Source organism: Vespula vulgaris, chromosome 18 (genome assembly GCF_905475345.1).
Source record: "Vespula vulgaris chromosome 18, iyVesVulg1.1, whole genome shotgun sequence".
Lineage (NCBI taxonomy): Eukaryota > Metazoa > Arthropoda > Insecta > Hymenoptera > Vespidae > Vespula > Vespula vulgaris.
Window position 1 is genome coordinate 4004 of NC_066603.1, and position 25459 is coordinate 29462.

Genomic DNA, 25459 nt, shown 5'->3' on the forward strand with positions numbered 1-25459 from the left:
TTAGGTAGAAACAAATTTATTCGCTTATGCGGACACTATGACGTTACGCCTGACGCTCGGAGGCCACCTAAATACGTTCTAGGATTGACGACAAATCTATGAGGATATACAGAAATGCTGCACTTTATGAAGACGCTGGTCGTTACTTGATTCGTAGGAAATAACGAATATGCCCCTGGGATTATGCAACCATGTTGTCGTTTAAGTAACCTCTCTAGAATCTAGGGAAATAAGATGGGTAACCTAGAAATTACGTCGGTATATTAGTAATTATTGAAGACAGATATTACATAAGAATAAAAAATAAAGCACAAATACTTACTTCAAATCGCCAGTCGGATAAGCCAAAATCTGTAAGGGTTACCCAGAAACGATGAGCTTTATAAAGATGCTGGTAGTTCGTATAGTCTACGTAAATAATGCAACCGCCTCAGGGACTATTCAAAAATGCTATCGACTAAATAACCTCGTTAATATCTAGAATTAATAAGCTGATCGTTACAGATATCCTGGAAATAACACGGTCATCTAGGAGTTAGGAAAAATCGACATCCATTACGGAAAAACAATATACTTGAGCGAAATCACGAGATGGTAATGCGGAAAAAAATGAGATTACGGAGAAAGCTCGGAGGACAAAAATATCGTTTAAGTAACCTCGCTAGTATCTAAGAAAATAACCTGGGTATTGCTGATAAACCTAGGAACTACGTCGGTACGTTAGGAATTATTGAAAAACCGAGGGATTACCTAAAAAGAAAACGGACAAATACTTCTAATCACCGGATGGTAAAGCGAAGACAGTGGGGTTATGTCCCACGCTGTAGATTGCGTACTTAGATTTTTGTAAAATCTGTAGGTTACGCAGAAATGCCGGACTTTATGAAAATGCTAGTAGTTACGCAAATTCGTCGGATATAACGAGTGCCCCGCGGATTATGCAAAAAAAAAAATGCAGTCGATAAAATAACCTCGGTAATATCTTCGATTAATAAGCCGACAGTTGTAAATACACGGGAACTACACGGTCATCTACGAGTTATCGAAAACCGACAGGAATTTACACAAGTATTACGTACAAAGGCAAGTACTTACGCGAAATCACAGGGTGGTAATGCGGAAAGAATCAGATTACGCCGCATTCTCGGAGGCCACCTAAATACGCCCTATTACCGACGCCAAATCTACAAGGATTACACAGAAACGCTGCATTTCCTGAAAACCCTAGTATTTACGCAGATTCGTCGGAAATAACGCGAGTGCCCCTCAGATTATGCAAAAAAAAAAATGCAGTCGATCATATAACCTCGGTAATATCTTCGATTAATAAGCCGACAGTTGTAAATACACGGGAACTACACGGTCATCTACGAGTTATCGAAAACCGACAGGAATTTACACAAGTATTACGTACAAAGGCAAGTACTTACGCGAAATCACAGGGTGGTAATGCGGAAACAATCGGATTACGCCGCATTCTCGGAGGCTACCTAAATACGCCCTATTACCGACGCCAAATCTACAAGGATTACACAGAAACGCTGCATTTCCTGAAAACCCTAGTATTTACGCAGATTCTTCGGAAATAACGCGAGTGCCCCACAGATTATGCAAAAAAAATGCAGTCGATCATATAACCTCGGTAATATCTTCGATTAATAAGCCGACAGTTGTAAATACACGGGAACTACACGGTCATCCACGAGTTATCGAAAACCGACAGGAATTTACACAAGTATTACGTATAAATGCAAGTACTTACGCGAAATCACAGGGTGGTAACGCGGAAACAATCGGATTACGCCGCATTCTCGGAGGCTACCTAATACGCCCTATTACCGACGCCAAATCTACAAGGATTACACAGAAACGCTGCATTTCCTGAAAACCCTAGTATTTACGCAGATTCGTCGGAAATAACGCGAGTGCCCCACAGATTATGCAAAAAAAAAATGCAGTCGATCATATAACCTCGGTAATATCTTCGATTAATAAGCCGACAGTTGTAAATACACGGGAACTACACGGTCATCCACGAGTTATCGAAAACCGACAGGAATTTACACAAGTATTACGTATAAATGCAAGTACTTACGCGAAATCACAGGGTGGTAACGCGGAAACAATCGGATTACGCCGCATTCTCGGAGGCTACCTAAATACGCCCTATTACCGACGCCAAATCTACAAGGATTACACAGAAACGCTGCATTTCCTGAAAACCCTAGTATTTACGCAGATTCGTCGGAAATAACGCGAGTGCCCCACAGATTATGCAAAAAAAAAAATGCAGTCGATCATATAACCTCGGTAATATCTTCGATTAATAAGCCGACAGTTGTAAGTACACGGGAACTACACGGTCATCCACGAGTTATCGAAAACCGACAGGAATTTACACAAGTATTACGTATAAATGCAAGTACTTACGCGAAATCACAGGGTGGTAACGCGGAAACAATCGGATTACGCCGCATTCTCGGAGGCTACCTAAATACGCCCTATTACCGACGCCAAATCTACAAGGATTACACAGAAACGCTGCATTTCCTGAAAACCCTAGTATTTACGCAGATTCTTCGGAAATAACGCGAGTGCCCCACAGATTATGCAAAAAAAAAATGCAGTCGATCATATAACCTCGGTAATATCTTCGATTAATAAGCTGATAGTTGCAGATACACATGAAAGTACACGGTCATCTAAGAGTAAAATCCTAGTATTTACGCAGATTCGTCGGATCTAACGAGTGCCCTACGAATTATAAAAAAGAAAAAAGAAAAAATGCTGTCGTTTCAATAACCTAGCTAGTATCTACGAAAATAAGCTGCTTAGAGTATTCTACGAATAACGCAGCTGTTAAGAATGTCAAAAAGAAAAACCTCCGACAAGCATTATGAAAAAAGAAAAAAGTACTTTCGACAAATCTCGGGATCGTTATGTAAAAATACGCTACGTTACACTAGGGCTTTCAAATCGTGCAAAGGTTTCGCAAAATCGCTTGGCGTTGTAAAGAAGTTGGACATTGCAACGATTCATCGGAAGTGCCCCTGGGACTATGCAAATATTCTGTCGGGTAAGTAACCCATCCAGTATCATGGAAAATAAGCTAGGGCTCTAAATACCCTCCAAATTACTATATACGCGAAGAATTACGCGACGAATAGAGATCACGTTAAAAAAAAAAATACGGTCGATAACTAAGTGATAATGTGGAAACGTTAGAGTTAAGTAGACACGCTAAAATGAAGCTAAATACACGCCACGGTTTAAACAGAGACGTTAGGCTATATAAAAACGCGGATTCTTCGGATAAAACGAAAATATCCCGAACTATGAAAAAAAAAATGCCGCAGTTTAAATAACTTCGCTGGTACCTAGGAAAATAAGCTGCGGGTTGCAGATACTATGCAATTTACGCAACACGCGTAAAATTACGGAACGAACATAAAGGCATTAAGTGAGAAAAATACTTACTGCAAATCGTTGGGTCGCGTCTGGATTACACCGAAGTTAGACCACAGAAGTTCGGCTGAATACACGCAAAGGTTTACACAAAATTTGTAAGGATTATATAGATACGCTGGGCTTCATACAAAAAATAAAGAAAAACTACTGATTACGCGCATTCGTTTAAAACGACGCAATGCCCTTAACATTATGCAAAAAAAAATACCATCGCTTCAGTAATCTCGATAGTATGTAGGTAAATAAACAACTCCGAGGTTGCAGATAACCTGAAAAAGACAAAACTCTGGGTGTCCACGTTGGACGTTGCGAAAAATCGATAGGACTTACGTGTAAAAAAACCATACCTTGCCAAATGGATACTTACGCCAAACCACGTAGTCGGCGAAATCGCTGGGTTGCGTCTGGCAGAGCCAGAGAATTTACCTAAATAAGGGTTAGGGGTTTACGCAATATTTCTAAGGGTTACGCCAATCTGTTCGGAATTACGCAATACGCTTAATTACGCACGAATGGATTCACGGTAGTTGAAACGCTCTACCATGCCCTAAAATTTCCGGTACACGCGTTGGACCGCGTTGAACCGCGCTAAACCTAGATCATTTTTATTTTTTGTCGTTTTACAATCATTTAAGCAATGTACGCTACATATGTACGCTCGGTAGTATCAAACTAATATTTACAGAATACAACCCCGCCGCTCAAGCTTTATACCGCTCGTAGTACGTAGAAAATAATTTTAATCGAACGTTTCGCAGAACAGAAATCTGCTTACATACTGCCTTCCTTTTTTTTCGACGCTTTCTTATTACAATGATAAAAATAATATTTTTTCTTTTTTAGTATATGAGCATTTCAATTATTCGCGAAGCTGGGGTCACGCGATATCCTAAGAATTGTCTAAAAAGATGTTTCTTGTTACGGATAAATACTGGACGACGGTTTTCGATACGCCCAACGGTGGTCTAAAATTCTCTTAACGCATCAAATTTATGTATGCTTTCTATCACTTTACAATTATTTAAACAATTTTACAATATACGTTTGTTCGGTATAAAATTATAATTAAACGATAATTCTCTCAACGCATCAGAATTTATGTATACTTTCTATTAGTTTAACTAATTATTTGAACATTCTATACTATACGTTTACTCGAGTTAAAATTATATTTAAATATTTTTCTCAACGCACCATTGTTTATATACGCTTCTTATCACTATACAATTATTTAAACGGTTTACAATATAAGTTTGTTCGATATAAAATTATACTTAAATAATAGTTTTCTTAACGCACCCAAGTTTATGTATGCTTTCTATCACTTTACAATTATTTAAAGAATCTATAATATACGATTGGTCGATATAAAATAAGATTTAAACAATAATACAACCGCTTAAACGTTGCACCGCACGTAATATCTTGTGAAGTATAAAACAATTTTATGTTAACATTCCGGAAAGAAAAAATCAACTGATGTACTACCTTCCAATTGAAGTTTCATTTTTTCAACGCTCTATAAACTCCAACAATATTATAACAATGATTCTAACAAATTTGTTTCTATCTTGTAATTTTTCGTAAAACATCGTAATTATGCGCAAGACTAAAGCAGGGGAATCGTTTGAAATGCTGGTGGTTACGCAAAACGCTGAGAATTGAACAGAATACGACGTTAGGGATTGCGCAGGTACGCTGAGGGTGTCGCAGAAACGCTCAGGGTATCATGCAAGATCGCTTAGGGTATCCAAGGTACGCTCAAGGTAGTGTCCCAGAAACGCTCGGGGTGTCGCAGAAACGCTCGGGGTGTCGCAGAAACGCTCGGGGTGTCGCAGAAACGCTCGGGGTGTCGCAGAAACGCTCGGGGTGTCGCAGAAACGCTCGGGGTGTCGCAGAAACGCTCGGGGTGTCGCAGAAACGCTCGGGGTGTCGCAGAAACGCTCGGGGTGTCGCAGAAACGCTCGGGGTGTCGCAGAAACGCTCGGGGTGTCGCAGAAACGCTCGGGGTGTCGCAGAAACGCTCGGGGTGTCGCAGAAACGCTCGGGGTGTCGCAGAAACGCTCAGGGTGTCGCAGAAACGCTCAGGGTGTCGCAGAAACGCTCCAGGTGTCGCAGAAATGCTCAGGGTGTCACGCAGAAACGCTTAGGGGTGCGCAAAATCGCCGAGAATTACGTAGAACGTTGGAGCTTAAGCAGATTTAAAGAAGCAATACGCACGAAGGAGAGGCGAGTCTTCTTTCGGTTCGGTAAAATGAAGGAAGCGTTGTTTTCGTGCTGATTTTAACCCAATGGAAGATTCTTCAAGATTCCATCCTTCGTTATTGCTTCCATCGCATCTTCCTGGCTCCTTTCCTTTCCTCTCTCATCTTCATATTCATGATAGATCCTAGAGGAAGGAGGCTTTCCTATTTTAGGAAAATAATAAAAATGCAGTATTGAAACCTATAATAAAGTACATGGCGATAAAAAATACTAAAATATCATTAAACAATGCTAACCGTGAGTCGCAATTTTACAAAGACCATTTCCAACTAGAGCGTTGAATTGTTCTTTTATCCGTATCCAAACAGTAGAACGAAATTACAACATAGGCTTCCTAAAAGAAAAAAAAAAAATTAACAAAGTTAATAAAAATAGTGTTATAATAAAAATATCAAAATGTTAAGTATTCCTCATCAGACAAGAGAATAAAGAACCATCTTGCTCTAACGAGCGTGATACTTAGGAACTGCTATCCGGGAATCCACGACCCAATTAACACATATATTTCGATTTAAGCAGTGTTCGTTCTGTCGTATACTATCGACGAAAAGCCTATCGTTTCTATTTCGCAGCGATATTTCAAGAGAGACCATATGATTCGTTGAAATAGTGTTATTTAAGACGCGTTCGCTTACATAGATTTTTTCATCGATTAAAGAAATGAAGTTACGATAACGTTATCCAACTTGAATAAACTTTGAATTATCAGCTACTCGATGTATATTAAATGAAAAATGTAATCGGAAGAAAAATATACTCCGATGTAAAAGTATCGTTAATAGAACACTGTTTAATCGAAGAATGAATGTGTAAACAGATGTCAATTCTGTTCGACTGTAACTAAATTCACCATGCTTATTTCAAGGAACACGGGCCACGATGCATTGTTAACAATAACGGACGAAATCGCAATGCCTATACCCTGAAAAAATAAATGTAGAATTAGCTAAACGTTATCGTAAAGGGTAACGTGAAAATAAATAATAATATATGTCAACTATTGCTTATCAGTTGTCGTCCTGTGTCCAATACCATTGCTTATCATAGATAAGTAAAACTGATGACGAAAATTTTGAACTTCATACTTCTTTCTTTCTATCATCGAAAATAATGATTCCTTAGCTGGTTGTTAGATCAAGGAACGCTTCCTTCCACGATTTAAGTAGCGTTCGTACTGTCAAGATGTCAATTCTGTTCGAATGTAACTAAATTCATCTTGCTTATTTTTAAGAAAACTAGCCACGATGTAATGTCAACAATAACGAAAGAAATCACGTCTACATCCTGAAAAAGTAGATATAGAATTAAGTAAACGTTCTAATAAATATTATACTAAATATTATAGTGACAATAAATAACTATTTTTTTCAACTAACGCTTACCAGTCGTTGTGTGTCGAACACCATTTATTATTGTAAATAAGTAAAATTGATGACGAAAATCTGGACGTCATACCTCTTCCATTCTATAATTGAAAGTAACGATGACTTAGATGGTTATGTTACGTTAAGGAACGTAGTAAAATATGTTATATTTCGTAATTGAGCGTGATCGATGTTAATAAATTTACCAGCGAAAATTGTTTTCGATATTCTAGCGGTATATAACATAGGAGTGTACGTTAAATAAAATATTCCAATTACCTGCAATCAACGTGAGAAAAAAGCTTGGTCGTAACACGTGCCAATAATTATTCAAAATGGTGGATTCTAAGGCAGCAAGGGAGCTGTGGACCGCCGCGCTTGCGCATTACGTCACCTTTGCAATGGCTTCCCCACGTGCTTGTAACATTTCGATCCATTTGTACGAAAATATCGGAATATTAAAAATATGATATAAATTTTTCAATTTAATATCTCTCAAAATAAAGCTCCTAAACGTGAAAACTATAATTTTAAGGAAAATGTACATAAGCCTGCATGCAATTACATATTTCTCCTAGATCATTTCTATATAATATCTTGTAGAATTTCTTCTAAGATCATATCTAAGTAGAACGCAGGTCTGCACTATTAATGGTCGAAAAAAAGAAAAAAAGAAAAAAAGAAAAAAAAAAAGAATGAAATCAAGATCGGTTTTCTGAGAAACCCACAATAAAATAAACTGTAGAATACAAAACGAAATACAGCTGCAGTAAAAGTATGAATAATTCAAAAATATCTTACGGCTAAAGAACTGTCAACCGCATTACAGCAATCAGGAAACGATCCGTCGAATGATACATCCACTCCGTGATTTAAGCAGTATTCGTTCTGTCATGTACTATCAATGAAAAGTCTACAATTTTTATTTCGCAGTGATATTCCAAGACGGACGACGACTCGTTAAAATAATGTAGATTAAGCGCGTTCGCGTACATAGATTTTCCCATCGATCGTCCTCGACGTGAGATCAATTAACGACATCTGAAGCAGGTCTAAAAAATAAGGAGGAGAGTAGAATGTCCTCGGTTATTTTATAATGCTGGACGAAGGCAGAGCAACCAGCGTAAATGCACAGAAAATGGTACGAGACAAATCTCGACCATAAACAAGTGCTCGATAAAAAGTGGGTTGCGTCTAGAAAGATTCAACTGCGCGGTGACGACCGTGCACAACTCCTCCCTATCCTGATGATGTCGATTATTAATCACATGACGACGATGAAGGTTGAAAGAATCCATATAAAATTCACTAATGTAAAATTAAAGAAATAATGTTACATCAACGTTAATCAATTTGAATGAATTCCGAATTATCAACTATTCCACGTATATAAAACGCACTTCCCAAAAAATGTACAATCGAACAAAAAATATACTCTGACGGCAAATTACTAAAAGAAGTTTCGCTGAAAGAACACTGCTTAATCGAAGAATGAATGTATAAACTTAAACGGAAGACGTCTACTTTGTTGAACTCTAGCCAAATCAATCTTGCTTCTTTCTAGGAACATGGGCCACACTGTGTTGTTAACGCTGACGAACAAATTTACAGAATCTACGCCCTGAAAAGGTAAATATAGAATTAACTAAACGTTCCCAAAAAGATTACAGTGACAATAGCAATATTTTTTAACTACTGCGCACCACTCGTCGTCCTGTATCGAATATCACTTCTTATCGTACGTAAGTAAGATTGATAATCCGAACATCGTACCTCTTCCATCCTATAATCGAAAGAACGATGGCTTAGATAATTATGTTAGGTTAAGGAACGCAGTAGAATAAGTTATATTTCGCAATTGAACGTGATCGATGTTAATAAATTCACTTGTGGAAATCGCGTTTTCGACATTTGATCGGTACATAAAATTAGAGCGTACGTTAGATAAAATATTCTAATTACCTGCAAGAAAAAAGCTTGGTCATAACACGTGCCAATCATTATTCAAAATGGTGGATTCTGAGGCAGCAAGGAGGCTGTGGACCGCTGCGCTTGCGCATTACGTCACCTTTGCAATGGCTTCCCCACGTGCTTGTAACATTTCGATCTATTTGTACGAAAATATCGGAACATTAAAAATATGATATACGAATTTAAAAACTATCTAAATTGATATCCGACTACTCCATACTATGAAAATTAATCGTTTCAATTTAATATCTCTCAAAATAAAGCTCCTAAGCGTGAAAACTATATTTTTAAGGAAAATGTACATAAGCCTGCATGCAATTACATATTTCTCCTAGATCATTTCTATACAATATCTTGTAGAATTTCTTCTAAGATCATATCTAAGTAGAGTGCAGGTGTGCACTATTAATGGTTGAAAAAAAGAAAAAAAAATGAAATTAAGAGATCGGTTTTCTGAAAAACCCACAATAAAATAAACTGTAGAATACAAAACGAAATACAGCTGCAGTAAAAGTATGAATAATTCAAAAATATCTTACGGCTAAAGAACTGTCAACCGCATTACAGCAATCAGGAAACGACCCGTCGAATGATACATCCACTCCGTGATTTAAGCAGTATTCGTTCTCTCATGTACTATCAACGAAAAGTCTACAATTTTTATTTCGCAGTGATATTCCAAGACGGACGACGACTCGTTAAAATAATGTAGATTAAGCGCGTTCGCGTACATAGATTTTCCCATCGATCGTCCTCGACGTGAGATCAATTAACGACATCTGAAGCAGGTCTAAAAAATAAGGAGGAGAGTAGAATGTCCTCGGTTATTTTATAATGCTGGACGAAGGCAGAGCAACCAGCGTAAATGCACAGAAAATGGTACGAGACAAATCTCGACCATAAACAAGTGCTCGATAAAAAGTGGGTTGCGTCTAGAAAGATTCAACTGCGCGGTGACGACCGTGCACAACTCCTCCCTATCCTGATGATGTCGATTATTAATCACATGACGACGATGAAGGTTGAAAGAATCCATGTAAAATCCACTAATGTAAAATTAAAGAAATAATGTTACATCAACGTTAATCAATTTGAATGAATTCCGAATTATCAACTATTCCACGTATATAAAACGCACTTCCCAAAAAATGTACAATCGAACAAAAAATATACTCTGACGGCAAATTACTAAAAGAAGTTTCGCTGAAAGAACACTGCTTAATCGAAGAATGAATATATAAACTTAAACGGAAGACGTCTACTTTGTTGAACTCTAGCCAAATCAATCTTGCTTCTTTCTAGGAACATGGGCCACACTGTGTTGTTAACGCTGACGAACAAATTTACAGAATCTACGCCCTGAAAAGGTAAATATAGAATTAACTAAACGTTCCCAAAAAGATTACAGTGACAATAGCAATATTTTTTAACTACTGCGCACCACTCGTCGTCCTGTATCGAATATCACTTCTTATCGTACGTAAGTAAAATTGATAATCCGAACATCGTACCTCTTCCATCCTATAATCGAAAGAACGATGGCTTAGATGATTATGTTAGGTTAAGGAACGCAGTAGAATAAGTTATATTTCGCAATTGAGCGTGATCGTTATTAATAAATTCACTCGCGGAAATCGCATTTTTGGTATTCGTCGCTATATAAAATCTGAGTGAACGTTAGATAAAATATTCTAATTAACTAATAATTCTAATTAACGAGAGGACGAAGCTCGAGTGCAACGCTTGGCACGAGACAATTTAGAATGGCGGATTAAGCGGCAGGAAGGAAGCTATGGACCGTCTCGCGTACGCGTTACGTCATCATTCCAATGGCTTCCCCGCGTGTTTGTTGTTTCGATCTATTTGTATGAGAATATCGAAGCGTTAAAAATATGATATACGAAATTAAAAACTATCTAAACGGATATCTTGTTATACCAAACTGTAAAAATTATTCGTTTCAATTTGACGCCTGTATAACTAAACGTTCATGTAGACTATTGCGACGATAAAAAATAATCTTTTTCAACTAACGCTTACCAGTCGTCGTTGTGTGTCGTACACCATTTATTATTGTAAATAAGTAAAATTGATGAGGAAAATGCGAACGTCGTAGCTCTTCCGTTGTACGATCGTAAATAATGATTGCTTATATGGTTATGTTAGGTTAAGGAACGCGGTACAATTTACGATTCGCAGTTGGGCGCGACCGATGTTAACAAATTTTATCGGAAAAATCGCGTTTTCGGCATTCGATCGGTATATAAAATAATGGTGCACGTTAAATAAAATATTTTAATTACCTGCAATTAACGAGAGGACGAAGCTTGGTTGGGACACGTGCCACGAACTGATTCAGAATGGCGGATTAAGCGGCAACAAGGAAGCTGTATCGTCGCGCATGCGCGTTACGTCAGCTTTGCAATGGCTTCCCCACGTGCTTGTTGTTTCGATCTATTTGTATAGAAATATCAAAACGTTAAAAATATGATATACGAAGCTAAAAACTATCGAAACGGATATCTTGCTACATAAAATAATGAAAATTAATCGTTACGATTTGATAAAATGTTCGAGTACGGATTACAGCGATAATAAATAAGAACCTTTTTCGACTAATGCTTACCACTCGTCGTCATGTGTCCAACACCATTTCTCATTGTAAATAAGTAAAATTGAAGACGAAAATCCAGACGTCGTACCTCTCCCATTCTATAATCGAAAGTAACGATGGCTTGTACGGTTGTTAGGTTAAGGAACGCGGTAGAATAAGTTATATTTCGTAGTCGAGCGTGATCGATGTTAATAAATTTACCCGCGGATATCGCTTTTTCGACGTTCGATCGGTACGTAAAATAATGGTACACGTTGAATAAACTATTCTAATTAACTGCAATTAACGAACGGACGAAGCTCTGTTGCGACGCGTGCCACGAAACGATTTGGAATGGCGGATTAGGCGGCAGGAAGGAAGCTATGGACCGTCGCGCGTACGCGTTACGTCATCTTTCCAATGGCTTCCCTGCGTGTTCGTTGTTTCGATCTATTTGTATGAGAATATCGAAACGTTAAAAATATGATATACGACGTTAAAAACTATCTAAACGGATATCTTGTTACACCAAACTGTAAAAATTATTCGTTTCAATTTGACGCCTGTATAACTAAACGTTCATGTAGCGACTATTGCGACGAGAAATGATAATCTTTTTCAACTAACGCTTACCAGTCGTCGTTATATGTCGAACACCATTTATTATTGTAAATAAGTAAAATTGATGACGAAAATCCGAAAGTCGTAGCTCTTCTATTGTATAACCGCAAAGAACGATTGTTTACACGTTTATGTTAGGTTAAGGAAGGTAGGACGATAATTTACAATTCGCAGTTGAGCGCGATCGGTGTTAACAAATTTTATCCGCTCAAATCGTGTTTTCTGCATTCAATCGCTATATAAAATAATGACGCACGTTAAATAAAATATTCTAATTACCTGCAGTCAACGAGAGGACGAAGCTGGCTTGCGACAAACGCCACGAAATAATTCAGAATGGCGGAGTAAGCGGCAGCAAGAAAGATGTGGACCGTCGTACGTACATATTACGTCATCTTTCCAATGGCTTCCCCACGTGCTTGTAAAGTTTCGATCTATTTGTATGAAAATATCGGAACGTTAAAAATATGATATACGAAGTTAAAAACTATCTAAACGGATATCTTGCTATACCGAACTGTGAGAATTAATCATTTCGATTTGACGCCTGTATAACTAAACGTTCACGTAAAGATTGCAACGATAATAAATAACAATGTTTTTCAACTAATGCTTACCAGTCGTCGTTGTCGTGTGTCCAACATCATTTCTCATTGTAAATAAGTAAAATTGATGACGAAAATGCGAACGTCGTAGTTCTTCCATTGTATAATCGAAAATAACGATGGCTTGTATGGTTGTTAGGTTAAGGAACGCAGCAGAATATATTTCGTAGTTGAGCGTGATCGATGTTAATAAATTCACCCGTGGAAATAGCGTTTTCGACGTTCGATCGATATACAAAATTAGAGCGTACGTTGGATAAAATATTCTGATTAACTGCAATTAACGAGAGGACGAAGCTCGGTTGCGACGCGTGCCACGAACTAATTCGGAATGGCGGATTAAGCGGCAGGAAGGAAGCTATGGACCGTCCCGCGTACGCGTTACGTCATCTTTACAATGGCTTCCCCACGTGTTTGTTGTTTCGATCTGTTTGTATAATAATATGGAAACGTTAAAAATATGATATACGAAATTAAAAACTATCTAAACGAATATCTTGCTGCATCAAACTGTGAAAATTAATCATTTCGATTTGATATCTGTAGAAATAAAGCTCGTAAACGTGAAAATATATTTGTAAGGAAAATGTTCGTGCGCCCGCGTACGATTATTTTTCATATAAATGTGTATTATTTTCGATGTTAGTACGAGGAAAGTATTGATTTTGAAGTTTCTGCTTTTAGAAAGAGAGAGAGTAACCATCCGATTCGTTGAAAGGTCCGTTTTTGTTGACAGTCCATCGCTCGTTGTTTTATGTTGGTTTACGCCAACGATAAATACAGATATAATTTTTTAACGATTTTGACGAACGAGATCGCTTCAAAGATGAATATTCTAGTGAGAATACGATTCTTCCGAACTTTCGAATACACGCTTCGTTTTGTTTGAAAAAATCGTGTCAAAAAATGATGTTTTCTCGACGATAATTCACGCATAAAAGTAAAGGATAAGGTTAATTTTAAAATTAGATAGTTTAAATCTTCGTTATAGCAAAGTCTCGTTGCGCGCACGTAAGTTTGTCTGTTTTTGAATACATACAAAGAGGCTCTTCGTAGAAAAAGAAAGATAACATTAGTATATAGATAATAGCTTAAAGATTCCTTTACCTATTGTTTCCGGCAAACAACGAAAGAAAAACCGGTCGAGCGTGATAAATTGTTGTTACTACGTGTGTATATATACGTCGTACGTGTATACAATTCGGAGAATTGGGGAAGTCTTGTAGTGAAAAGTATTTGTAAATAAACAAGGGACGATCGGAGAGATCAACCGTGGCACGATTTTCCCACATTCGTCGTCCTTACTAAGGCGTGGTTAGTACGCAGTATTCGTTCCTCTAAGCATCTCTCTGGACGTGTTTTATCTGGACGACGAACGAGTCTAACAACGCTTGCATCGTGTAAGTATTATATTTCTTAAGTATTTCTCGTAATTTAATTTACATTGATAATCCAGTTGGCACTGGATATAGCTTCACTCGGAATGATAAAGATTATGCTAGTAATGAAATTCAAGTTGCAAGACATTCGTAACTTGGACTGTCGCATATGCGCGTACATCATCTGTGCAATTCAAAGAGAGAGATGGAAACACTCTATGATATTATAATTGTTAAATTTCTTATCGATTTTTAATATATAGGTTATAAATAAAAATAAAAAGCTTTTATAATGAGGATTAATTTAAAAAATACTAAATGTGCTCTGTGTAATATATTTAAATTTCATAAAAAAATAAATAGTTTATACACTTAATTGTAATTGTGTATTCGGTAAAAAGTAAAGAATAAAATATAATTTGTTTATGAATGATATTCGTGATCATTTACCGTGCAAATAAATTTCCAACTATGTCCAGTTGACAATAGAAGAATTCGTAGTTCTAGGATGCAATTTATACGATTATTATGTAAAACTTAACATCTTCGATTTTCAGTAAATATTTATCATTGAATGAAATAAAAGTCTTATGCATCAATATTCCTTATTCCGATGATGTCGATTACTAATTACACGTCAACAATAAATGTTGAAAGAATCCACATTAAATTCATTACTGCAAAATTAAAGAAATAAAGTTACAAGAATGTTATACAAGTAGAATGAATTCAGAATCCTCAGCTATTCGATACATGTACGACATATTCAATAAAAAATACATAACTGAAAGAAAAGGACCAAAGAAAGCTTCGATAAAAGAACATTAATTTGTATTTTAATATTTTCAACTAAAATATTATATTACATTACATAATGTGCGCTTTTCGAACATTGATATAAAAGAAACAATATGAAGAAATCATTTTATCATGACAAGCAGTAATGGAAGCCACACAACATTTCAATGATTACTTGGATATGAAAGAGATTAAAACATTTGTCGAATAAGGTGAGAAATGTTACAATATTATAAACACATATATATATAAAACATTTCCCCAAAAGTATTTTAAATTTCTTTTTTCAATACAGATTTGGCAAATATAATACATATTCAATTGACTCAACATATTACAACAGATTTTAAAGAAGCATTTTCTGATATAATCTAAAGTATTTTAACCAACTGAGGGCCATCAGTATATTAAACAAAGAACATCGCAACATCAGAGTAATTATTTATATACACACACATATGTGTGACACAAAACCCTCACTTGTTACCTATACTATAAAACTATTGTAAAATACATCCAAGTTAAAAACGATCTGTACCATTCGATAAATATTACATAAAATAACAATGTAACATCACAATGTGGATATTTTATGTTAATTAGAGTATACTAGCAGTATAACAGTATTCGAGTATATGATTAATGATCATCTGACATTCTTTTCTCATGAAAGAGAAAGAATCTATGCCAAAAATACAAAAGAAAGAATTATTTCTTATTACTAACACACAATTGGTTTCTTTATTCTTTTATAACTATGTAATATCAAGAGATCGTGTATTGTTCATTTGGAAAGTTTATTAAAAGCTTGCAATGAAAGCTTGAATGTAAATTTAAAATATATATATTCGACAAATTATAAAACTTTTACTTAATATTTTTATCGCGAAATAAATTGTGTGTGTGTGTGTGTGTCGTACGGCATACGTGCGGCGTACGTGCGTGTACGTATTTCAAGATAGAAAGAGAAAAAGAGAGAGAAAATCGTGGTAGTATTTTTTAAAATTTTGATTATGATAATTCATTGATACGATTTAGATAAAGAAAAATGTAATATACTGTGCTGACTGCTACGAACGAGGATGATCTTTCATCAAGGCCTCATCAAAGTTGACATCAAGATGAGTATCGTGAATATCGTATACGTAGAAGCGAAACTCGACGCCGCCGTAGAACGTCCCCTCGTATTCGACAACTCGTAAAAGTACCGACTGTACGCACTGTCACAGTGCGATGGCCAGTCTTTGAAACAAGCCGCGTAGGCTATCACATGAGCTATGTAATTTTGTTCAAATGTACTACGGAAGAGATGGGAGTAGGGACCTAAAAATAATAGATTGAATATTTAATATATAGGATGGATGAAATGGATCAATGAAAAAAAATGTATAAAAATAATAGATTAACTTTTTGATGCATGTTTTTCTCTTTTTTCGTTTTAAATATTTAGGAAAAAACTAACAAATGCAAACGTATAGAACTTTTAATATTAATTCGTCTGAATGAAGTAAAAATTGGATAAGTAATATTGCAAAAACAAGATAATGCGATAGATCCATTTCAAAAATTTAGTACTTTTCATTTCAATTATATGAGTTTAAGAGTTAACACACAAAATCAAAAGAAATTTAATGTATTTTTGTTAGAAATATTCTTTTGTTTTTCTTTTTTTATGTGATTATTATAATGTGATTACCAATAGCGTAAACTCCAACGTCTTCACCACCATGAGTATCGTCCTTTAGATATTGAGCAGCCATGTGCATATAAAATATATTGCTACGATTTTTGTCCTCTTCCAAGTTTATCCAGGTCTCGTTGACATTTTTACTGTCGTTTCGACGATGATAAAAAAATCCTGGGCCATTAGCATAGGTAAGTGTCTCGTATCTTTGATCATCCTTATTGGCTATGTTACTTGCTAAACCAAGTATGTCGTTGCCTCTAGCAGGATAGCCATTCATCGTGAAAGAATGAGAATGATCGGCTGTGACGATTATCAAAGTCTCGTCCAATTTCACCTGTTTTAAGGCAACGTTCACAGCTTCTTCGAATTCGGATAATTCGCGAAGTGCCAACTCTGCATAGTTTTGGTGATGTGCTATATCTATCTTTCCACCTTCGACCTAGCAAACGAGTACGGCATTAATTTAAGTCGTTGCAACGAATACATGTATGTAAGTACGTTTAAAGTGTAACTATAATATATCAATGTGTACAAGGTGACTGACATTGATCTTGATGAAGTTTAAACAAGTTCGATGAAATCTTGCTTACGATTCATTCGGAGGGGGGGGGGGGGGAATAAAATTGAATTGACGATCAAACCGCAGCGCTAGAACTGTAAGTGAATCATGCTATCCCCATGCATAATTTTGTAACTTTTTTAACCCTCTATTCACATTCAAGTTCTTCGCTAAAGAGATTATGTAATAGAATTGAAAGTATCGTTGGCTTTAGTTACTCCTGTTCGGAAATATTAAAATTAACCGCTTGAAAATTCTTCATTCTCTTCATTTTCTAAATAATCTCTCTTCATTTTGAAAAAAGTTGAATCATTTAACAAATAGATTATTAAATTTCATTAAAAATATCATACCAACACTTCCAGGAGCTAATAACTCTACGTATATTGTCTCGTCTACTTACTAAAGCAAATCCATGCTACCAATTTAATCCGATGATACTGGGAGTATCATCATAACGCTATCAAGTCGGTGCAAACAATAGATCGTTCTTGAGTGTTCTACCGTAACACGCACTTTATGATTAAGAAGTCGTTAAAGTACAGTCACTGTACCGCTGCATCAACTTCTAAAGTTACGCATAGAATTATCTGGATAAGTACTACTGCCTTGAAAAGCATCCGGGAAATTCTAATTCTAGTAAAAAATTAGGCGACATCAACAAATTATTGCCTTGTCATGTTACTTTCCATCTGATTTTTCTCATTTAATTTTTTTCCCATTTTTTTTTCTTTCTCGTTTCCTTTTTTTTTTTATTATTATCAAGACGAAACAAAATAGCTTACCATCAGGAGGAATCCATTTTTATTTTTTCTGAGCAATCTGATAGCTTGCATCGTCATATTCGCCAAGGACGGAACATTGTTATTCTTCTCAGCGCGATAAGGCAAATGACTAGGTGCAAAGATGCCCATGATCTTGCTGGTACTACCAATGTCAACGGACATTAGTTCCTCGACGTCGGTTACCAGCTTCCCATCGGGATTATTTTTTATCCACGTCTCGGCCAAATTCCTACCATCGTTTCTGATACAGGTGCCTTTGTCGATCTTTTCCATAGTCATACCCATATGTTGGGCTCCACCGCCCATTATCACCTGATGATCATTTCAATTGGATTAAACTCGATCAAAAGCCTTCTCTCTAATCGCTTGATCTTTTACGCGAATCGATACACGAACAATAAAAGTGTTGCTTTAATCGATCTAATCACACGAATCTCAAAATTTTTTAATTCTTGTTACACGTTCTTCATCTTTTTTCTTTCGAATAGGACGATCATAACACTTAGAATCGAGTGAAAGAGCAGGATATCTTCTATAAAAGGCTGCCAACTCTCGATTAGACTTTTATATCGCTTTGGTCTGGCAAATCAACAAACGAATAGAATCAATTTGGAAATATATGTACCTTGAAACCGTTTCCTGGTGCATCCTCGACGAGCTGCCTAGCTATGTCTTTTGTACATTCTCGGTACTCCTTTGGAATTTCCGAATCGCACTCCCAATCACGATTATTCACGTGAGCATAGAGCCCTGCCGGAGTCGCGTGGGTCACGCGGGTCGTAGTGACGAAACCTACAAAATGACTTTATAATCTGGATTGATTTTGTATTTTTATCATCGCCACGCTTAACCTTTCGAATCGTAACGATCGAAACATTTTTTTTTGCTTATTTATCTATATCATGAACTTATTTTTGATTCTTGTGATTTTTCCTTCCACGCAAAAGGTCATAATACAAAATATGATAGATAAAAATTAATGAATAGTAGAAAATAATTGTATTATCACTATGAATTATCATCATCATCATCATCATCATCATCAGCAGCAGCAGCAGCAGCAGCAGAAGCAGCAGCAGCAGCAGCAGCATCGTCATCGTTATCATCATTATTATTATATCGCAGTATATCAGAGAATTTTAATAAAAAATTCGAGATTCTCGAATTATTTTCATACATTCTAGATAATGAACTAGACAATGAATCAAGTTGGACAAGGCGAAAATATATTTTACAATTTCCAATGAAATAGATCGCTGTTTATAAGAAATATCGTTGAACTGATATGCAATGTATAATAAACGACTGCACGTGAATCTGTTCTCTCGATCTTTGATTTTAGAAATTGAGTCATGAGAATCTGTGAATCGTTACGAGATTAAATTTCAGAATTAATAATAACGAACAGTAAGCCAGTACTGTTTTTCAACATACTCGTATTTTTTATTACATACAAAAATCTATGCGTTAGTTTTTTTTTTTTTTTTGACAGCTTTTGAATGTCAACAATAGAAAAGTAGATAGATTAGAATTCGAGATACATAGCGATATATCGAACGCAAGGCAAGACGAGGATGCACGACGACGCTCGCATAAAATTTGCTTTCATTTCCCGAAAGGAGAAATCAGTCATGGTCGTGGTAAAATCGTCCTCGATAAGAGAGAAGGTCGGCTCACGACCTCCCCGGCTTATTGAACGTAAGTACTTTCACTGTGTAGACGCAACTCTTAACAAGGTCGACTCAACACAGATACTTAATTACGTACTCGAATGTCCATGATGCTTTATGTAGACCGAATTAATAGATTAGCGCACCGAAGACGATCGCGTTCGAGTTCACGTTACTTTTAACCTTCGAATATACATGTGTAGAATGTATACATACGTGCTTGTGTGTAGAAACTAAATTTCTCGTCACTACGTGAATCTACATTTTATTACGTTTAATTACATTCGAATTACGTTATCACTCGTTGACTTCCTAAAAATCTTCTAAGATACTCGCTAGATGTAAAATTCGTTTCTTTTCTTTTACTTTTTTCTTTCTCTCTTTTTTTTTGTCGTTATCAAGACGCACCGAAAAAACTTTACGATCTTCGTTTTATTATCGAGCTTTGAATGGTTACACCACTACATTTCGCTTTACATTTTTACCAGTCATTTGTGTGTAAAGCGAACCACGTCGGTCGTGCTTATTGCGAAAAAGCAAAGCTGTACAGAAGGGCTATTTTATTTCTATTTATGAAATTTCTTCACACGAGAGAGCGGGAAGCCAATAAAAATACAAGACACACTCACCTGTGTCCATACCACTCTCTTGGGCCCAATCAGCGATCGTGGTTAATTTACTCAATTGATTGATCGCTTTATCGCAATGATTGTAACGTGCCTTAGCATCGTATCCGATAACACGGTATCGACACTTTACGCCGGAAAACATCGCTGTAGCCGTGCCTGCTGAATCTGGTACTTGCTTATCAACATTGTATGTCTGAAATAGTAGATAGGCAGTAAAATCGTAAATCTTGCGCGAATCGGCTATTACCAAACAATAGTTAATCGAGATAAAACGCGTTAAATATAAATCGTTTATCTGCATGCATACATTACTAAATCTAATTTCGTATGTATGAGTTTTTATGGACCATCTTGTATATTTTATATATTATAAAATCTACATATATTACGTACTATATGTATTCATTTAACCATCGATTTGAAAGGCGACGTATGAGAAACAATAAAGTGATGTCCACTTTATCGGGACAAGAACGAACGAATACGATACGAATAAGTAAATTCAAACGAAAGAATTTTCAATTAGTCACGTTTTATCCTGACTGAAAAGGAAAATATAACAAGATTGATACGAGATATATTCGCCAATGACATTGTGATTTAGTGCCGCTATCTTTTCTCGAGCTTATGTAAAACAACTCGCGCTTCTGACATTTTTATAAGCAAGTACTTGGACAAAGAGATTATCTCGCGTATGCGGAACGTTGCCCGGCGTATTCGATAATTACGCGTGATATCTGTCTCTTAACGACTGTCGGACGTCCATCAAAAAGATAAAGCGAAGAAAAACGTTGTCGCTGTGATTGCAAAAATAAAGAACATAACGAATGAAATTCTCCTTGAAATGTATCTACGTATGTAAAAAGAAAGAAAGGCAATTTAGCTTTCTTACGTATAACAAATTCATTCTTCTCTTACGCATAAGTATGCATGTACATAAAAATAATACTACGTCCTTTGCAAATTAGGGTATCATTATGAAGTATTAAAATACCTTGGAAAAGCCAGTACTGGGGAAATCCTCGAAAACGAGTTTATACTCTTCGCCGGAGAGACCCTTCGACTGTCCCGTCAAAATTCTGCCAGCTGTTATCGTACTAGAGCCCATTCCATCGCCGATGAATACGATCACATTTTTCGCACGATTCTCGATGTCCCGATGAGCCAAGATCCTTTGAAGATTTTCTTGTCCGGACTTCATCCAGAAGGACATGTCTGATAAGAGATCAGAGTTTCGCTTCGTTGCCAATGGAATAATTCTTTTCTTTCGCGATAACAATCGTAGTTTTTCTGTTTCTTTTTATGGCGAGTTTTTTTCTTCTTTATTTCTATCTGTTTATTTCCATGTCATAAGATATTCGAACGAAATGTAAACATCCACTTACATATTATATATATATATATATATATATATATATATATATATATATATATAGTGTTAATACAACATAAGCAGGAACGTTAATGATCCGCATTTTATTCTCTTTTATACACGAAAAAAAAAAAAAAGACAAAAACTCGCGATTTATGCTTTGTAGATATGCTACGGAACAACAACGCGTACGTACGTTCGGTGTATATTTCGATGATTAATGAATTTACATTTCATTTGAATTCATTATATTTCCATCATATTCGAGCTATTATTCTTGAATGTGGTGCGAATCAATAAAAATTTTTATTATTTAATTTCAATAAAGTCGAAATTATTTTAATTATAAATCGATCTATTTTCATATTATCATTTCAATTTCAGTAATAACGGTTTATTTATATTTTCTACTCTTGTCGACCTTATTGAATGAAATTTGAAAAAACTGCCTTATTAATCGGTTAAATCAAAGATATCGAATATAAATTTGAAGTATAAAAAATCGAAGAAACGAAATAGTTAAGGTAAAAGACTAGGAAGCTTTCGCGAACATTATAATTGTAACAAACCTTCGTAATCCGTGGATCCCATTCGCAAAGCCGTGGAATCCTGAAGACTTAGTATTATGCAAACTAGCGCGACGAGACGTTTCATATTTATGGTTTTTCAATCTGTAAAGTAAATATAATGGTCGTTAGAATTTAGTTCCGTAAACGTGATTGCGAATTTGTTCTTTTTTTACGACAATTTTTAAGATAAACATGCGTTTAACAACACGATATCCCTTCAACTTTGTCTATCGTTTCGTAACTAAATTGGACTGTTCTTAATTGCAAGTCCAATTTAAGTTAACAAATAAATGCACAAACATATTTAACAAGTTATCTTCTTTACATTCTCACGAATACTGACATTTTTTACATAGTTGGAAAACAATTGAAAATATTTTTGTTGTTTTTTTTTTCCTTCTTAGAAAAAGAACTATTTGCTAACCGTCGATAATGCGTTTATAATTATATAATATTTGCGTGACAAGCGTATAAAATCAATTTAAATCGAATGTTGAGAATAATTGTTAAAGTTCTTTTGCAGGAGATTAGATCGTGTGATATAATATGATTGGGAGATCATCGTTTCTTGCTGCAATTTCTACGAGTAGTAAATCCTAAGATGATCAAAATTTATATTCTAATTTTATTTATCATATTCTAATCTCACGGAAAAGAGAACAAAATTCTAACGAAGCTGCTATACCTTACATGTTTAACGAAATATGTTTTACGTGCGCGGGACATGCGCATGTACACACACACACACACACAAGGGCGATAGTATTCCGATTCTCAATACAATGCGGATCACAAAAGGGTTAAAGGAAAAGAGAGAATCGATAATTCCAAATATATCTCGTATTACGTCGTTTCCTATACAAAATTCGATAAACGGATGTTACAAAATGTAAGAACACAAATTTAACGATTGTTCATGAAACGCTGATATTTTCCAAACAAAAAATAATTAAGTTATCGTTTCGATGAAATATTTCTCATATGTTAAAATAAAAATTAAAAATAAAAAGAAAGAGAGAATACAGTAGAATATAAAGTTTCATATATGTATGTACGTACATATGTATAGGATGCCCGATCGATTAGCATGTACAGTGTACACGGTGTCGTACCATCAACGGTAATGCTCGCGTGGTGGTAATAGACGAGTAACCTATATTTGTCCTTACGTAAAGAAAGCCAAAGTCCAAAGGGTTATCGTATCGATTATCGAAATATCTTCCAAATCGCGATCGTTGATAAACAAGGCTAAGTAAGATGTATCTTCTCAGTGCGTAATATCAGAGAATCGATCTCGAACGGGACTTTCTAACGAATTTCCAATATATCACGAACACGTGCTTTTTCGTATTCCTCTTCTTCTTTTTTATCAATAAGAAAATATTCATCGTCTTCTTCGAGAAACCATTGAAACTCTTGTAATTGAAAGAATTTTGCTTTGACGGTAGGAATCAAAAGACACAGAGAGGGGGGGGGGGGGGAGAGAGAGAGAAAACACAGAACACTCGAAACAATCGAAAAAAATAAAAACCTCGAGATGATAGATATCGTTGTATTGTTATCGTTATATTGTTCGTTTTTTCTGTCGTGACTCCTCGCCGACCGAGTCCAAGGACCGACGAAACACAGCCGATCGTATCGTGATACCGTGTTAACGCTAATACCGAGCCACCGAGGAAGTTTGTCACTTTATATAGCGTTTCAAAGGCCGTGGCAGATTGTGCACGAGGTGGAGAGAGCGTGCAAGGGACACTGGGTACGGATTCTGTACGGAAGGGGGGGACCCCTCGTGCGCTGCTAATCCGACCGTAATTGAAGAGAACTCAATGTCATTATGTCTTATGTCCAGGATAGATTAATTCGTGAGCGCGACCCACCAACCAAATAGATATTCATCTACTCGCCAAATTTTTTTCTCTTGCTCTTTCTAGTTTTTCAATTGGAGATTAGAAAAACTCTTAGAAAAAATGACGTCAAAATGATAGTACGACCTATGCCAATAGAATTATACCATATTAACAATAAATAAAACTTCTGTTTAACGAACATTAACCTTCGGATATGGGAAATTAATATCGTGAAGCAAAAAAAAATAAAATAAGACTGAAAAAGTACAAACATATGTATATGAGAGTTCAAAGCGCTACATCATTTAATAAAGGAATGATTATATATATTTTTTTATAAAGAAAAACATCTATGGATGCAATGTTATTATGACTATGGATACAATGTTATTACAGTAATCACTGTTATAATATGGAAGGAGTTTCTTTACATTTTTACGAGAGTGTTTTAAATTGTACGTAAGGACATGGACTTGAATGACTTCGACCAAAGTCGTTATTGTTTCTACGCACGGACGATTATTCTCTTTTCTTATTTCTTTCAAGGTTTCAGAAGCTTCTTTCGTAGATTTTCCATCGGCACGTTTTCTTTTTCTCTTTTTTTTTGTATTGGGTTTTTTTTCTTTTTTATTCTTTTCCTGCTCGTTTCTTTTCGACGAAGAATAAATAAGGAATAATACAGTCAAAAAGAAAGATGTATAAATCCATGTGCACTCGGAAATAGAACATATGCATATTAATGTTCAATATACAGATTTAATCTATCCTACGAATCTTCGAAGATAGCTCTTATCATTTCATAGAGCGATCTTCGTGATATACGCATACTTCGAATTAATTTTTGACGAACGATATTGCGACATATCTTTGTTCTTACTCGTTGATGAAATTACAACAGACCTTTTTTCTTGCGTTCGTTGAGCACATTGAATTAATTACACGTATTAGGACGAGTTGCATCTTATTAATAACGTTTGAGATCATTTTCAATCTTTTTTTCTTGACGTACATACATTTTTCTTATCAAATTATTGTTACCCGAAGAACCGACAATTTCGGAAATATTTATTACACGTTTAACTTGTGTTTAGATGCTGAACAAGCTTTTCACGGCTGATCATACCGACGAATGGTACTTGCTCGTTTTCGTTTCTTGCTCAAAAGACGTTTTCTACGACCATGTAAGATCATTTTTTTCCTCGAGATACATTACGAGATAGGCATACGTATTTACGTTCGAGGTAAAGCTTAGTGTTTGTCATAATTTATTATTAATC

At 35.8% G+C, this 25459-nt stretch overlaps 1 protein-coding gene across 38 annotated transcripts; it reads right to left on the reverse strand.

Annotated features, from left to right (window-relative positions):
- Positions 1 to 24034, reverse strand: LOC127070307 (alkaline phosphatase 4). Of its 38 annotated transcripts, XM_051008084.1 has the most exons (21): positions 23867 to 24034; positions 22336 to 22437; positions 21389 to 21609; positions 20395 to 20587; positions 18721 to 18887; positions 18096 to 18407; positions 16761 to 17190; positions 12900 to 16387; positions 12562 to 12716; positions 11695 to 11780; positions 11372 to 11522; positions 10510 to 10589; positions 9608 to 10427; positions 9060 to 9204; positions 7899 to 8718; positions 7377 to 7514; positions 7116 to 7198; positions 5970 to 7017; positions 1096 to 5876; positions 323 to 351; positions 1 to 243 (listed from the first exon to the last, which is right to left on the reverse strand). In XM_051008084.1, exons 2-8 carry the CDS (start codon positions 22418 to 22420, stop codon positions 16158 to 16160), a joined length of 1638 nt encoding a protein of 545 aa, XP_050864041.1. In that variant the 5' UTR covers positions 22421 to 22437; positions 23867 to 24034; the 3' UTR covers positions 1 to 243; positions 323 to 351; positions 1096 to 5876; positions 5970 to 7017; positions 7116 to 7198; positions 7377 to 7514; positions 7899 to 8718; positions 9060 to 9204; positions 9608 to 10427; positions 10510 to 10589; positions 11372 to 11522; positions 11695 to 11780; positions 12562 to 12716; positions 12900 to 16157. The 38 variants fall into 38 exon arrangements, 36 of the variants coding, with proteins under 36 accessions (XP_050864041.1, XP_050864024.1, XP_050864048.1 ...); XM_051008067.1 differs by having other exon boundaries at positions 1 to 5876; positions 12900 to 13314; positions 13995 to 16387; XM_051008091.1 differs by having other exon boundaries at positions 1 to 5876; positions 5970 to 6655; positions 6766 to 7017.
- Positions 24035 to 25459: the final 1425 nt, after the last annotated feature.

Bases quoted from the DNA above. Each gene is read 5' to 3' on its own strand.
- LOC127070307 (XM_051008067.1), bottom strand. From the start codon at position 22,420: ATGAAACGTCTCGTCGCGCTAGTTTGCATAATACTAAGTCTTCAGGAT. The intron at 17,191-18,095 runs GTAAGCTATTTT...CTCGTTTGCTAG, and splicing joins AAAATGGATTCCTCCTGATG to GTCGAAGGTGGAAAGATAGA. The intron at 16,388-16,760 runs GTAATCACATTA...TATTATTTTTAG, and splicing joins CGTTGGAGTTTACGCTATTG to GTCCCTACTCCCATCTCTTC.